This window comes from Geotrypetes seraphini, chromosome 6, assembly GCF_902459505.1.
Source record: "Geotrypetes seraphini chromosome 6, aGeoSer1.1, whole genome shotgun sequence".
Lineage (NCBI taxonomy): Eukaryota > Metazoa > Chordata > Amphibia > Gymnophiona > Dermophiidae > Geotrypetes > Geotrypetes seraphini.
This window is the reverse complement of record NC_047089.1, coordinates 130380673-130397165: the sequence shown is the minus strand read 5'-3', so window position 1 is coordinate 130397165 and position 16493 is coordinate 130380673. Positions and strand designations below refer to the sequence as shown.

Here is a 16493-nt window from a genome sequence, read left to right as displayed (position 1 = left end):
TAAGTAGCTGTACTTTATCGTAGGACAACCAAGCAGCATATTCTCAAATGTGGGACTCCCTAGCTGTACCTAAAGTGATGGAAAGAGAATTGGCTACTATGAAGAAAATAAATTTTGTAACACTGCTTGGTTGTAATGACCATCTCATCTAGAATAAGCATCTAGAGAGAAATGAGATGTGAATGTATGAATTGAGGACCAAAGTAGCTGCTTTGCAATTCTCATCAATAGGAGTAGAATTGACTGAGGTTGACATTGCTCGAACTTTGTGTGCTGTAACGTGTCCCTCAAGGTGCAACCCAGCCTTAGTGTAGAAGAAGGAAATACCTGCTGCCAACCATGTAGAAATAGTTATCTTGGCAACAGGAAGGCCAAGTCTATTAAGATCAAAGGAGATGAAAAGCTGAGGTGAAGTCCTGTGCTTAGACTGGGCTTAGTTCTTTGAAGAACACATTTACAGTCTAATGTATGAAGAGATGTGTCTTTGGAAAGAAGACTGGGAGTACAATGGATTGATTTAGATGAAATTCCCTAACTACTTTTGGAAGGAATTTTGGGTGAGTATGAAGAACTACTTTGTCATGATAAAATACTGTAAAAGGTGGGCCAGAAACCAATATTTGAAGTTACTGAACCGATGTGTAAGAGCAATAGCAATAAGAAAAACAACTTTCCAAGTAAGAAACTTCAAATGAACAGATGCTAGTAGTTCAAAGGGAGGTTTCATTAATTTTGCCAGAACTACATTAAGATCCTATACAACTGGAGGTGGTTTTATGGAGGTTTGGAATTAAGAAGTCCTTTCATAAATCTAGCTACTAGAGGATAAGAGGTTAAAGGTTTATCATTGAGAGGTGCATGGATAGCACTAAAGGTACTGAGATGAGCTCTTATTGAAGTTGTTTTAAGACCAGATGCAGAAAGATGGAGAAGGTAATCCAAAACTGAAGCAAGTGAAGCAGATGATTAAGAGAACACCATGATGAAAAATGTGTCCACTTTTGTAGATTGCACTGTTGAGTAGAAGGTTTTCTGGATGCAGCAATAACCACCCAAACTGAATCAGATAACTGAACATCAGAAGAATCTACCCTGAAACGTACCAAGCTGTCAAGTGTAGAGAGTGTAGATTGGGATGTAAAATGGTACAATGACTTTGTATAAATAGAGATGGAAAGATCTGAAGAGGAAATGAATCCTTGGCAGTCAGTTGAAGTCGAAGGGAGAACCAAGGTTGCCTGGGCCATCGAGGAGCTATCAGAATCATGGTGGCATGTTCTCCCTTGAGTTTGACTAATGTTTTCAAAATGAGTGGAACTGGAGGAAATGCATACAGGAACTTGTTTGATCAATCCAGAAGAAGAGCATCTACCTTGAGATGCTGCAGAGAAATTTGCCTGGAGCAAAAATGAGGTAGTTTGTAGTTGTGCGGAGACGCAAATAGGTCTATCTGAGGAGTTCCCCGTAATTTGAAAATTTTCTGAAGTATGTTGTTCTGAGACTATTCATGAGGATGAAGAATTCTGCTGAGTTTGTCTGCTAATATATTCAGATCTTCTTGGACATACAGAAGCCTTTAGATATATATTGAGAGGAATTGCCCAATTCCAAATCCACTGAGCTTCCTGACACAGGAGAAGAGAGCCTGTTCCACCCTGTTTGTTGATATAATGCATCGCTACTTGATTATCTGTTTGAATTAGAACTACATGGTTGATTAAAGCACCCTGAAAGGTGACTAGAGCTTTTCGAATGACTTTCAATTCTAGAAGGTTGATATGTAGGGATTTCTCTTGTGAATTCCAAAAACTTTGAGTTTTGAGACTGTTCAGATGAGCACCCCAAGCGTACATAGATGCATCCATTCTGAGAACTTTTTGATATGGAGAAATGTGAAATAAAAGACCTTTTGAAAGATTGTTCGGAGCTGAGGCATAAACCCTAGTATTAGATGTTTGCATTAGGGTAGATTCTACCAACAACGATTGGTGTTGAAATTGTAGTCTTTCAAATCCAGGACAAGAAATGATTCTATAAATAGAGTCCAACTTTTTTGGAGCAACAGTTACTGATAATGGAGTCTCCCAATTTTTATGCAGAATTTCTTTAAATAGAGGCAATTTCAGAATTCTTTGGGAGGTTCATCATAGTCCAACACCTCTAACATCTCAGCTCTAGGCTCCATATCTGCTTCTAACTTCATAGGAAGCTCCTTCCCTAATTGTCTAATGTATTTAGTAAAAGATAGACTTTCAGGAGGAGATTTTCTCCTAGAGAGTGGGGAAGATGATTTTGAAGAAATTCCGTATAATTCTGGAGAAGATAAATCATCACGCCACTCTGATTCACTCTGATCTGACAGTAAATCTGAATCCACAGATTCATAGAATCCTTATGATGATGGTATCGAGGTGAAGAAACTGAAGACAGTGAATGAAGATATCTCCATGAATGCTTTGAAGATGAGTACTTCAAAGGAGATGGGTGATGTTTAGATGATGGTTGTCAATGTATTGATGTGAATTCTCATCGAGAAAACAATTGATGCCTTGAAGTAGAATCTCAGTGTTTCGATGTTTGAAGATATTTCGATGCTGGTCGATGGTCAGATGAAGATGAACGTTGATGTTTTGAATGAAAATGTCGATGTCCCCTAGAAATGGAATGACACCCCCTAGAAATGGAACAAAGCTCTGATACCGAGCATCGACGATGACTTGGGGAACAATGTGAAACAGAATGTCGTTTCGATGCAGGTCTCAAAATGGTATTCTGTGCCCCATGAGAACTACACTTAGACTGGGCTGGTACCGATGACACTCGGTGCTGACACTTGTGCGGATGCTACTTTAAAGATATTACTAAACTCTCTCCACAAGAAGTCATTAACCTGGTAATGAAAGTTCTGTACTGATACCTGTGACTGAGCACGTATCAGGGTAGGACGTCTGGGGGTGGGAGATCTCACGGAAGATATACGCCCCATAGGAGACAACTCTGGTACCAGTGGAGAGCGTCGATGTTTTTTGGCCTGCATTGAGGGACTCTATGCTGTCGAGACCTGTGATGCTAGTTTTCATGTAGAAGGCTTCTTAGCAGGTTTTCTAGAAGAGGGGTCCAATGCCGATGCCTGTGCTGATGGTATCGATGACATGTTAGGTCCAAACAATTTCTGTTGCTTATTTCTTCAAGCTTTAATAGAACATTTTTGAAGTGTTGAGCAACATATACAGGAGTCTACATTGTGTTTGGGTCATAAACACTGAATACATGAGCTATGTGGGTCAGTGATTGAAATATATTTTTGACACTGGCAACACTTTTTAAAACCCGACGACAGCTTAGACATCGACAGGGAGACCTGCTCTACTAAATTAAACTCAATTGATGACTAAAGAAAAAATCGTTAACAATCCTCGGTCGACTCTTTCCTATCAAGGGAAAGAAGAATCAATGGGAAAAAGAAAATAACTTATTTTTTTTCACACTAAATATGTAAACAGAAAAAAACAGATCTATGAACCAAATGGTTCCATCTACAAAATGCGCAGGGAAGGCACTTTTGAAAAGCAAAAACAAATGCAGCTTTAGTAACATGGCTTCTTTGTTCCACGGAAAACAAAGAACTGGGGTCTCGCTTGTCTTTGACGGTTGGGAAGGTACTCGCACATGCGCAGTAGTGGGCAGTATGAAAGATTTAAATTTCTTAAAGTGCTGATGCACTATTTAATGTCCATGCCACAGGCTCTGTGGATGACATCACCCACATGTGAGAATATGCTGCTTGCTTGTCCTAGGATAACAGCTGGTCAAGGAAGAGTGCAGAGCAGTGATTAAAACTTTTAAAGTCTTTGCAAATGCAGTGCATATTTTCCCAATGGTAAAAAAGGTCCATCAATTGGAAAAGCACATCTGAAGACATACCTAACAGGGTCATAAGGAATATGTGATTACACTATTTAATGTTTGATATGTTTATAAAATGACCTTCATTTAAAGCAAATTTACCTTTTAGAATAGGTGTAACTATAGTGGAGATGAGACTGCCAGCATTGATGGAGAGATAAAATATGGCAAAGAATCGACTTCTTTGTCTGTCCTGCAAGAAAGAGAAGACGTAACAAAGGATGACTGAAATGGAATATGATGTAGGACAATGTAATACTGTGAATGAGGGTTGAATGTGGACCATCACCAATATAGATTATCTGAGTCTGAGACCCATAGAAAAGTTTGAACAGGAGTTCATGAGATTTTCATGATGCAAGAGTGGCCTTTTGTTTGCATCGCTCAGAAAATCTCCACATCCATCACGTGTTCTATTATTTTTTTTTAAACGTACACATAGAACTTCACCTCCACTGCCAGTAACTGTAGGGGGTCAGCGTGAGTTCCTGATACAGGCCATACTAGATTTGAAATATATTTGGGGCTGCCTACGTTACTTGGTGAACTAGAAGGGTTATAGTCCAGAGGAACATAGTGGGGAAACAACCTCCTGGTCTATTTCACCATGACCACCCAGAAGAACCAGGGCCTGTGGGGAAGAGGAGAAAGGAAGCATTCTCTGATCTTGAGAGTTAAGTTTGTAGCCTTGCAGATCAGTGATTGGGGAGGGGACTTAAGCAATGGAGGCTGCTTAGCAGAGCTGCAACCTGAGTTCCAGAAAAAATGACTAAGCAACAGAAGGCAAAGCTAAGGTGACCATACATCCCGTTTTGAACAGAACCATCCTGTTTTTAGATCCCCTGTCCCTTTGTCCCTCACACAGCTTCAGGATGCCGAAATGTCCCGTTTTCACGGACAGCATCCCAAGGGACAACGGGAAAGGCGATCGTTTCCCCTCCCTCCCTGCTGCGCCAAAGCCAGCCTCCCTCCCTCCAGCGCCCGATTCAAACCCCACCCCCCACTTGTCCACCACCATTGCTGCTGCTTACCAACTTCCCTCCTTCCCTCACTCCAGCTCCGATTCAAACCACCAACCCCCGGTCCGCTACGGCTGCTTGCCGCCCAGAAGCCTTCTTCCTGACATCAATTCTGACATCGGAGAGAAAGTTCTGGGGATGTTGAATCGGGTGCTGGAGGGAGGGAAGGAGGGAGGCTGGCTTTGGCACAGCAGAGAAGGAGGTAGAGAGGCAGGCAGGCAGGCTGGCTTCGGGGGAGGGAGTGGAACAAAGGCTGGAAGGCAGTGAGGGGGACATAGGAAGGAGGGAGGGAGGAAAGAAGGAGAAAAAGAGGCAGAGAAGGGGGGGTTGTAAGCAGAAGAAAGCCTAGAGAAAGAAAGGCCTGGACCAAAGGGAAAAGACAGGAGGCAGATGCAGGACTGTGGGAGGTGCAGACAGAGGGAGAGAGACCCTGAGGAAGAGCAGAGAGAGGCAAAATCATAACAGAGGAGGGAGAGAGAGGGACACCTGGAACAAAGTTACAAAGAAGAACTGACAGTGGATCTGGGGGCACTAAGGACATAGGAAGGAGCACTAAGGACATATGAAGGAGGCACTGGGGACACTAAGAACATGGGAAGGAGGCACTGGGGGCACTAAGGACATAGGAAGAAGGCACTGAAGGCACTAAGGACAAAGGAAGGAGGCACTGGGGGCACTAAGGACATAGGAAGGAGGCACTGGGGGTATTAAGAACATAGGAAGGAGGGAGGGAATAGAAAGAGACAATTGTTGGGCCTGAGTGCAGAAAGAAAGAAATGAAAGAAAGGATGTACAGTCAGAAGGAAACGCAACCAGAGACTCATGAAATCACCAGACAGCCAAGGTAGGAAAAATGATTTTATTTTCAATTTAGTGATCAAAATGTGTCAGTTTTGAGAATTTATATCTGCTGTCTATATTTTGCACTATATTTGTCTATTTTTCTATAGTTACTGAGATGACAATGCATATTTTAAAGTCATCTGCCTTGACATCTTTGAAAACCCCCCCAAATATGATAATTAACATTCTCTGCGTATAGTGTGCTTTGTGTGTGTGTGTGTGGGGGGGGTTATTTTATGGTTATCATTATGAATTAATAAGATATTATGTATACATGAAAAATGAATGGAAGAAATTGGGGGCGGGGCTAGGACGGGACTGACAATTAATAGATGTCCCATTTTGATGAAAAAAATAAATGGTCATCCTAGGCAAAGGCCACCTCTGGAGGATACCATTGGACAAGCAAAAGGTTTGTCTTAGCAGTAATAGTATATAAGGAAGCCCAGCCTGATTCAACATTTTTTGGTGGGCCTCTCTTAAATCTACTGCCATTCCAGCTCTATACACTGCTTCAGTGCAAGCTTTTTGGTTTTTCACTTACCTCACATTTGATTTGCACTTTATCTTTTGTTCTTGTTTTATACCTGATTCCTCTTTGGTGGTTATTTCCTGCTCTACCTGTGGTTCCTGTTCCACACGTGATTCCTGTTCCATGTTTGACCTCTGATCCTGCTTAGGTTCTACCTTGCTCAACTGTGCCCTAGGGCCTAGTCTCTCTATCATGCTTTTGCCCAGGGTAGGCCCTTACAACTATAAGGACTCATTTCCAGGAGTGTATATTGATTGGCTGAAGAAAACAACACCTACAGGTTTTCATGTACTAAAGTACAAAGGAACTTCAAAAAGTAGACTTTACATGAAAAATAGTGCAATGTGCTAGAAATGCAAAAAAACTCAAAAGTTCAGCTATAATTGTACACTTCACAGTAATAATATTTTGCAATGGTTTATGCAAATTTTGCATTAATGAGCTGCTGCAATGCAAAACAATTAATCAATGTACAAACATGTAAAAATGAGCATATAGTTATTGCAGTTATTGTTTTAAGAGCTGCCAAAAAAATGGCCCCTTTGTACTGTGGCATCATAAAATTAAAGGGCTTGAAATGGAGGCTCCCCTGGCCCCCTTCCCCAGTGGAACCTCCAGTTCCCAGCCCTAGATCCAAAGAAGGGCTAAAATGTTTTAAAGACCCCCCTTCTCTCCCCCCTCCCACACACACACACCAAAGCTCCGAATCTGAGGGCTCACCTCCTGGCCCATTTCCCTTTCTCTGTCCCCTATCCTCCTAGGACCATCAGACTCTAAAAGTAATCTCATGGTACTATTGCTAATGATCAGTATGCCAAATCACACATTTTGAGGCTAATTCTATTATCTAGGATGTAGAAAGGCACATCCAAGTTTCCAAGTTTATTATATAGTTTGATTAATCGCCTATTCAAAGTTCTAGGCGATGTACAAATTGTTAAAAATATCTAAAATATGGGTAACATATTACACAAACATACAATATATCATATTAAATTAAAATAATAATAATTAAAAAAACATTCTTATACAGAGATTAAATCATTTCAGTTAAATAATTTATATATACAATATCGAGACAAAAGGAAAATTATTTCGTGGTTACAATCATTATTAAATTCAATATATTAAGGTGAAAACATTGGGAGGGGAGACAAAAAATAATTAAAGAAGAAATGTGAATATATGTGCTCAGAAAGGTGCTTCTGCATTTTAAGAACCACCAGAGCTAATGTCTCCTGTTGCTGTGAAATACTGAGAGCAGACCAGTACTAATCTGGACCTGAGCATTAGACAGTAATAGCTTTTTTTATGGCACACTTGATCAGTTCTGAAAGCACACCAATGTGCCATGGAAAACATTGATCTATCTAAAAAAAACTTATAAATGGCTGCAAAATGATGTCTGTTGCAGCATTTGGTTGGGTTTCACTTTAATGCAAGCTGACACTAGCCGGTTAAAAACAGCTTGCTTCCTTCTTTTTCCTCACTGGCTTCAGATTATCTGGACCTGATATTCAGACTATGGGAGTTAACCAGGCTGACTCCCAAGGTCACTGTTTCTGGTGACTGGCATTGAATATACAGTCACTTTTTGGATGCTAAAAACTAAGCTGGCCATGTCGATATTCAGCGCTAACTGTCTAAGTTTATAGCAGCCAAAGATACACTAGCTATTTAAGTGACCCAATTTGGCTGCTCGACTTAGCCAACCAGCAGTCTGAATTTCACAGATAGCCGGATATCTGTTAGCTGCTAACCAGTGGCGTAGTTTCAAGTTTCAAGTTTTATTAGGATTTTATATACCGCCTATCAAGGTTATCTAAGCGGTTTTACAATTAGGTACTCAAGCATTTTCCCTATCTGGCCCGATGAGCTCACAATCTATCTAACGTACCTCGGGCTATGAAGGATTAAGTGACTTGCCTAAGATAGTGAGAGTGAGTGGTGCCTCTCCCCTGCCCTCTTCTCCACCTGCTCGCTCCTTCTGATCCCCTACCGCGCACCCCCTTCCTTTCCCACATATCTCTTTAATTTTCCCAGCACGAGCTGCATTACAAACTTGCTGCCCGCGTCATGTCAGCTCTCCCTCTGATGTCACTTTTCAGGAGTGGTACCCAGAAATGACATCAGAGAGAGCCAAAAATGACACAGTAAAATTAAAGAGGTATGAGGGGAGGGAAGGGGTGTGGGGAGGAGGCAGAGAGGAGGATGAGTGCCAGCCACTGCTGCTAACCACTATATTCAGTAGCCATCGCACAAAAAATATTATTAGCAGTTAGGTGGCCAGCAGATTAGATGGCCAGAAGCTCTGAATATTGGGCAATCAGAGTTCAATAGAAAAGGAAAGAAAATAAAAAAGACAACATATTTCATTTCAATGGAAAATTAAACAAAACAAATAAGAGGGTTCTTCAGAAAGCTTTCGTACTTTCATATTTTTGTGGGAAATGGTTGGGGTGGGAGAAATGGTAAGAGGGCATGTTGTAGAATGTAATGTAACAAAGTCAGGCAAGTTGTCTCACCTTGCAAGTAGTGATGCAATTTGCTCTTGAGATATTTAATAAATAGTGTTTAAAAGAATAAAAGTGCGGAAACTTTTTGATGGTCTCTCCTATAATGTTTTGACCAGGATCATAAGGATCCTCCTGCTTAGCACTTTGTCTCACCTGATGCTCTTCAAATTGATCTCCACCAAAAGCTGCCACACAAGGCTTAATTCCACCTGTACCAAGTGCGATGAGCATTAGGGCAACCATAGACAAGGCACTAAGGCATGAAAAGAAAATGTTTCAGTGCCAACCTAGGACCATCAAATACACAATACAAAACTTCAAGAAACACATGTACCTTACTAAGCATCTTTTTTATTAGACATATGTTCATTAGAGACCTATGCAAATTTAGTGTACACATTATGGTATTTGTGTACATGCTAAAAGTGGCAATCTAAAAAGGAAGGACTTACCCCCAGATTCTATAAAGTTGCATGCCTAAATTTAAACTAAAGCTTAACTTTGTATACCGAGTCATCATTCTGAGAAGGCTCAACTCGGTTTACAGCAATTAAATAAACAGGGAATGATTTACAAATGATAAGTAGAAGATAATATCAAAATTCCAAAAGAATTAATTTTCAAAATGTTTGGCAAATAGAGTAGTTTTTAAAAGATTTACGGAAAAATTGAAACAAACTGGAACTCCTTAAAAAAAAGGGGAGATCATTCCAGAGTTGAGAGAATTTAAAGACCAAAGACTGACTGAAGATCTTGACTCCTTTAATCACTTTTTTAGAAGGAAGGGAGAGTTTAAATTGTTGGATACCTCTTGCAAAGGAGACTGGGTAAATATTCCAAAATAAAGGAATAAGAGGATTAAAGATACCATGTAGAATTTTAAAAGAAATACAAGTGCATTTAAATTGAATTCTAAAATAAACCGTGAGCTAATGAAGACTCTGAAGCAAAGGGGTCAAATTTACGTTTTCCAAAGATCAGCTTCGCAGCAGTATTCTGAATTAATTGTAATCTACGAAGACAAATTTTTGTAATGCCGAGGTAGATAGCGTTACAGTAATCAGGACAAGATAATATAATTGATTGAAATAAGATAGAAAAATGACGGTGATGAAAAAGATGTCTAACCTTCCTCAGCATTCGCAAACTAAAGAAGCATTTCTTGACCAAGGGATTTATTTGGTCCTTAAAGGAAAGAGAGTAATCAAAAAGGACTCCCAATATCTTAGCAGAGAACTCAATTGGTAAGGAGGACCCAGATACCAGCGCTACAGTAGGAGGAAGACAGTCCAATCTTGGACCTAACCACAAAAGCTTAGTTTTAGTTGTATTAAGCTTCATCCGGACAGATAAAGCCCAGGCTTGAAGTTTGGAAATGCAAAGATTTACTTTGGAAACTAGATTGGTAATAGAGAATGACACGGGGGAAAAATCTGTCCCCGTCACTGCACCGTTCCCGGCCCACCATCCTCTGCACCGCCCCATCACCGCCGTTCCCTTCAACGCCCCGTCACCGCCACTGCCATCCCATTCACCGCCCCTTCACCGTCCCTGCAGCATCCATATAAGCCTTAGTACTGCAATATTTAGCTTATTCCTTTCTTATAAATCACAGTTCTGGCTGCTGAACTAGAGAAAGAAATGTTCAGCTGGCAGGGCTTTGTTTATAAATTTTTATCAACACAACTAATATACTACTTTATCCTAAAGCAAAAAATAAATAAATAAATAGAATTTTTTTTTTTCTATTTTTGTTGTCTAGTTTCTGCTTTCCACATCTTCTCATTCAATTCCTTCCATTCACTGTGTGTCTTCTCTCTGCGTCTTCCATTTGCTGTTCCATTTGCCTCTCCCTTCACCCCCTCCCACAATTGGTCTAGCATCCATCTTCTTCCCTCTGCTCCCCCATAGTCTGGCATCTGTCTTCTTCCCTTCCAGCGTCTTCTCCCCACTCTGCCTTCCACATTTCCCTTCAGGGTCTGTTCCTCTCTACCCTCTTTCAATGTCTGTTCTATTCCTTTCCACCACCACCCTTCCCTCCCTCCTTTACCATCTGTTCCTTTCTACCACCCTTCTTTCATGTCTTCTATTAGTCCCCCCACCATCACTAGCAGTCTCTCTTCTCCCTTACCATGAGCAAATAGAACTTCTGAAAATTGTATTGCTGAGGCATTATTTCTAATGCCTCAGCATTAAACATCAATTTTATAATTTTTACTATCTGCTCTGATTTCATTCACAATTTGGTTTGTGTTGTGGCTGAGGATTCCATGAGGCATTTAACCTTTTCCTGTCTCTTGAACTGTGATTTCAAGTTGATTCCTTCAATAATGGAGTCTCACAGCAGTAGCAGTTTTCTCTTTTGGGCTCTTTTGACATTGTTTAAGGGATTTCTTGTACATTTGGTGCTGGTCTTCTTTGATGAGGTCAATTCAGAATCTATTTCCAAGGAAGAGAAACTTTTTCCCTTTCACTCCCTCCTTCCTTGTGTGAGCCGGGAACACGCGGTCCCCGCAGCCCCCACCTGCACGCCGGCTCGATCGTTTAACCAGCTTCCTCTCTCCACCTCACCTTAGTTTGCCGGCTTTCTTTTTCGGCGACCGGCACGCTTTCAAAGAGCCGCGCACGCGCGGCTACTCAAAGTTCAATCTTCTGCTCTGCTGCAACTTCCTGTTTCCGGTTGGGTCAGAGCAGAAGATTGAATACTGAGCAACCGTGCATGCGCGGCTCTTTGAAAGCGTGCCGGTCGCCGAAAAAGAAAGCCGGCAAACTAAGGTGAGGTGGAGAGAGGAAGCTGGTTAAATGATCGAGCCGGCATGTGGGTGGGCGAGTGGGGGCTGCGGGGACCGCGCGATCCTTGATGCCTCACTGTAGTGACAAGACCATTCACCGCTCCATGGGGCGGTGAATGGCCTTGTCCCCGTCCCCGCAGAGGCTGCTATTTTTCATTCCCCATTTTGGCGGGTTACCCACGGCTAAACGCGGTAGCCGCAGGTAAACCGCCACCGTGTCATTCTCTAATTGGTAATATCTGGATCAATCTCAATCAATATAAAGATGTCATCCGCATAAGTGAATAACATTTCCCAAGCTGACAGCTTAAAGGTGTTCAGTGTGGTCATCTAGAGCAGGGGTGCCCAATAGGTCGATCGCGATTGACAGGTAGCTCACCAAGGCAAAGTGAGTCGATCACCCAGGATCACTTTGCCTTGGCGATCTATCGGGCCGATCAGTCTTCCTTTCCCCAACGTCAATTCTGCCGTCGGAGAGCAGCAGAATTGACGTCAGGGAGAGGAATGCTGGTCGGCCCAAAGCAGGGAGAGCATGGGGCAGCGGCGGTGGCGGCTTTGGGGCCTGTTATCTATTGGTGGCGGTTTGGGTCCTGTCCGATGGCAGCGGCAGTGGGGAAGAACAGGGAGAAAGAAAGAAAGGGGGCAGGCAGGGAGATAGAAGGAAAGAAGAGAAACAGAAAAAAAGAAAGGGGGCATGAAGAGAGAAAGAAAGAAAGGTCAGGGAGAGAGGAAGAAAAAGTTGGGGGAGGGAATGAGGTGTGGAGGAGAGGAAGCATACAGACTGAAAGAAAGATTGGATGTACAGTCAGAAGAAGAAAGTGCAACCAGAGACTTATGAAATCACCAGACAAGGTAGGAAAAATGATTTTATTTTAAATTTAGTGAACAAAATGTGTCTAAATTTATATCTGCTGTCTATATTTTACAATATGGTCCCCTTTTACTAAACTGCAATAGTGTTTTTTAGCGCAGGGAGCCTATGAGCATCGAGAGCAGCGCTGGGTATTCAGCGCAGCTGCCTGCGCTAAAAACTGCTATTGTGGTTTAGTAAAAAGGGAGGGGGGTGGGTATTTATCTATTTTTGTATGGTTGTTACTGAGGTTACAGTGCATAGAGTCATCTGCTTTGACCTCTTTGAAAAAACCCCAGAATAAGAATGATAATTAACAATTCTATGCGTACAGTGTGCGTTGTGTTTTTTAAAAATTTTATTGTTGGTAGATCATTTTGACTTGGTCATTTTAAAAGTAGCTCGCGAGTCAAAAAAGTGTGGGCACCCCTGATCTAGAGATTGAATAAAATTGGAGAGAGTGGGGAGCCTTGAGGAACGGAAATATCGCCTTCAATATTTACTGAATAGGAACGGTACAGAAGAAATTTAGAAAACCAATCCAAAACAACCTGATGGAAACCTATATCTGAAAGTAGCTGAAGTAAAATATCATGATGTACTACATCAAATGCTGCAGATAAATCGAACTGGAGTAGAATAGAACATTTATTTTGAAGACAAATTTGTTGAATTTTTGAAAGAAGAGAAATCAATAAGGTTTCAGTACTAAAATTAGAGCGAAATCCATGTTGAAATGGCTGAATTAAAGAAAATTTCTCCAAATAGTCAGTAAGTTGACCAGCTACAATTGACTCCGACATTTTTATTAATAAAGGTATATCAGCAATTGGTTGGTAGTGAGAGGGGACTGTAGGATCTAAATCTACTTTTTTTTAGAAGAGGAATAATTGTTATTTGTCCCTTGAATTGTGAAAAGTAACCATTTCCCAAAGAGAAATTCAGTAAAATGGTTAACTATGTTATAGCTTGAGAAGGAATATTAAGAAACAGATATGACGGAAAAGGGTCCAGTGAACATTTACATTTCTCATCTTTTCACACAGTCTAAAAACTTGAAGTTCAGATACTGGAGTGAAAGAACACCAGCAGAGATCAGCTGGAATCTAATTAATTGTTAAATTAGGCACTAATTGGCCTTAAATACCAATAATAGCCCTTAAATGGCATTCATTAGTGCTAATTGGCAGTAATTTGTAGTCACGCATATAACTGCACTTAGGCGCTATTCTAAAACTTAGGGCTGGATGCACTAGAAAAGGTCGATAAGACCATGCAGGTTGATGTGGGCTGATTTTTTTGGCCAATTTCAAAACAGTGATCGATGTTCAAATGGCTTCCCCTGCAAATGAGTTTTGCGTAGGTTTGCCGTAATCCCATCCGATTGCTCTTTTTAAAAGCAACTCTCACACATGTGCAGAGCTGGCAAGGGAAGCCCAAACAGCTGAGTGGCAGGGGAAGCCCCAAAGCAGCCTCCTGCCACTCAGCTGTTCAGGGCTTTTTTTTCTTTCTTTCTTTTTTAATAGCACAGATTTTAATGGCACAGATTATGTGTCGGCTCTCCCCACATTCCTGCCCCTTTCCCCCACCCCCAAAGATTGCAGCCCCCTGCGAGGGTCCTGAGCAGGAAAGATGCCCACTCCCTCCTGCCTTAGTACATTTTAGTGCATCCGGGTCCCCTCCGACACAACCCAAACCCCCTGAAGATCACAGTCCCCCCGCGAAGATCCTTGGCAGAAGGGATGCCCACTCCCTACTGCCTCAGCACATTTTAGTGCATTCGAGCCCCCCTGACAAACCCCCACACCCACCAGAAGATCGCAGCCCCTCCCCTTCCCCATGAAGATCCTTGGCAGGAGGGATGCCCATTCCCTCCTACCTCAGTACATTTTAGTGCATCCAGGCACACCAGATACCCCTCCACCTCCACCCTGAAGATCATGACCCCCCCTTCTAACCCTCCCACCACTCCACAAAAGTCCCCAAAGAAAGACCCTGGTGGACTGGGGGGTCAGATCAGATACTCTCAGCTCAAAGACACCCCCCAACACCCCATACCTTGTTGTACGCATGTGGTCATTGAAATCCGGCAGGAGAGATGTTGCACCCTCCTGCTGGCAGGCCCTGCCTCTGCAAAATGGTGGGCCTTCCCCTGCCCGGTGCATCCTGGGATGCACTGGAAGGGTCCTAAGGCTTTTATTGGCCTGGATACATACTAGGTGTGGCCCTACAGTGGATGGAGTGTCTGTCTGTCCAACAATGCCTTGCTGGATTTTGGAGGCAGAGGGTGGAGCAAATTTCCCTTCTGAGTTCCAACCATAACAGACAGGGGGAGATGGGCAACAGCAGTGAACCTACCTGAACTCCAGTGGCTTGTGGTTTGCTTGCTAGGGCTTGCTCTGGCTCCTAAGCTGTGGAATCAATACTTGGCCTTTAAGTGGTGGGAACATATTAACTATGGTGTTTGACTACACTGATTTGGTTTTGTGTGTGATCTGTGGGGTCTGAGTGTTGATCTATTGTGAGAGGGCGGAGCATGAGTGGTGGAGAAAATGGTGAATGGGTAGAGACTTGGGAATGGGATGTGGTTTGGGAATTTTGTTTAATGTATGAAAGTTCTGTATGTCTTTGGCTACTGGAGATGACTACTTTCTTGATACACAGTGGACAGTCTGGATGAGTCCACTATGTGGGCAGGGGGTGGGGGGAAGACCAAACAGATCAATGTTGCTCCTGCAGGCTCACTTGCAGAAGAAATAACTGACTAGTGGCAGCAGAGAGCAGGGAAAACAAGGAGGTACTGAAAACAGTAATCAGTATCTCCTGGAATGGACTCAAGGGAGCAGATGCAAGACCCTTGGTTCAGCATACCATCCCTATTGAACTGGAATTACCGATTCCCTACTATTGAAGCAGTGTTTCTAACAGTGCTACCTCCTGAAGATAGAATACTTCTGCAGATAGATGTGTTGACTTGAAAAGTTACCCAAGGGAAAGTTGATTTCTGTGGGTACGGTGGGAGGAAACCACCATCATCTATCATAGGGACACCTCAATAACAACAGGAATGTATGGAAAAGTAGATACTGATTCAAAGGAATATGGACATCTTCCACAAAAGTGAACACCTTCCACAGATCCATATCTCATTTCCTTCTCAAGTTGGTCTCCTCTCCTTTCCTTAGAAAATTCAAGAAAAATTATCTGTCTTTGTTAAGACTTACATATGTATTTCAATTATATCTGGTTCTCCATCCCTGTTGTTGTCTGTAATGTCATTAATAGAACTGATAGACATGAGTGCCTGGCCAATCACATAAACAATGGACAGATAGATGATAGTCCTGTCATGAGAGAGAAAAACATAATCAGTCTTTATGTAACTGCACTTACAGTATACCTCAGTCAGCTTCTTTGTGCAAACACAGCATTTTTGTTTTATCAACACCTATACCTCAGTCAACATCTTTGTGCATACACAGAGTTTTTGTTTCATCTACAAATACAATCAGTGACTGTCAAAATGTTAGATACATTTCAAAAAACAAGGGAAGAACATTATTATTGCCTATAATGAAATTTTGGGACTAATGTACTAAGCCAAAATATTCATGGCTTTAAGAACATTGTTGTGAAGCTGGATGGATGATTTTAAACTCTTAATAAAATTTCACCAGGAAATAGTTGATGATATGCTTTGTTATTCTCTCGTCAATCAGATCAGGGCAGAAAAAATGCAGTTACACTGGTTTTAAATAGTACAGATACATCTAAGTATTATTTTTATTTTATTTTGTTAAAGATATATTGCCCATGCTCTCTGTACAAATCCCACCTAACTTTCCAAGTTTATTTCCAACTCAATATACCGCCCATTGACATTACCATCTGAGTGGTTTATATCAGTGTTTCTCAACTCAGTCCTGGAGTACCCCCTCCCCCTGCCACTCAGGTTTTCAGGATATCCTCAATGTATATGCATAAACTTGATTTGCATACACTACCTCCATTATATGCAAATTTCTTTCATACATA

The 16493-nt window shown here is 41.8% G+C and overlaps 1 protein-coding gene across 2 annotated transcripts in view; it reads right to left on the bottom strand.

Moving 5' to 3' along the window:
* SLC15A1 (solute carrier family 15 member 1) overlaps positions 1 to 16493 on the bottom strand; it is a 307479-nt gene that overhangs the window by 202260 nt on the left and 88726 nt on the right. For both annotated transcript variants that reach the window (XM_033947427.1, XM_033947428.1), the window contains exons 5-7: positions 15683 to 15802; positions 8970 to 9069; positions 4009 to 4099 (exon numbers count right to left, since the gene is read on the bottom strand). In XM_033947427.1, coding sequence (XP_033803318.1) covers positions 4009 to 4099; positions 8970 to 9069; positions 15683 to 15802 — 311 coding nt within the window. The remainder of the gene's footprint in view (positions 1 to 4008; positions 4100 to 8969; positions 9070 to 15682; positions 15803 to 16493) is intronic.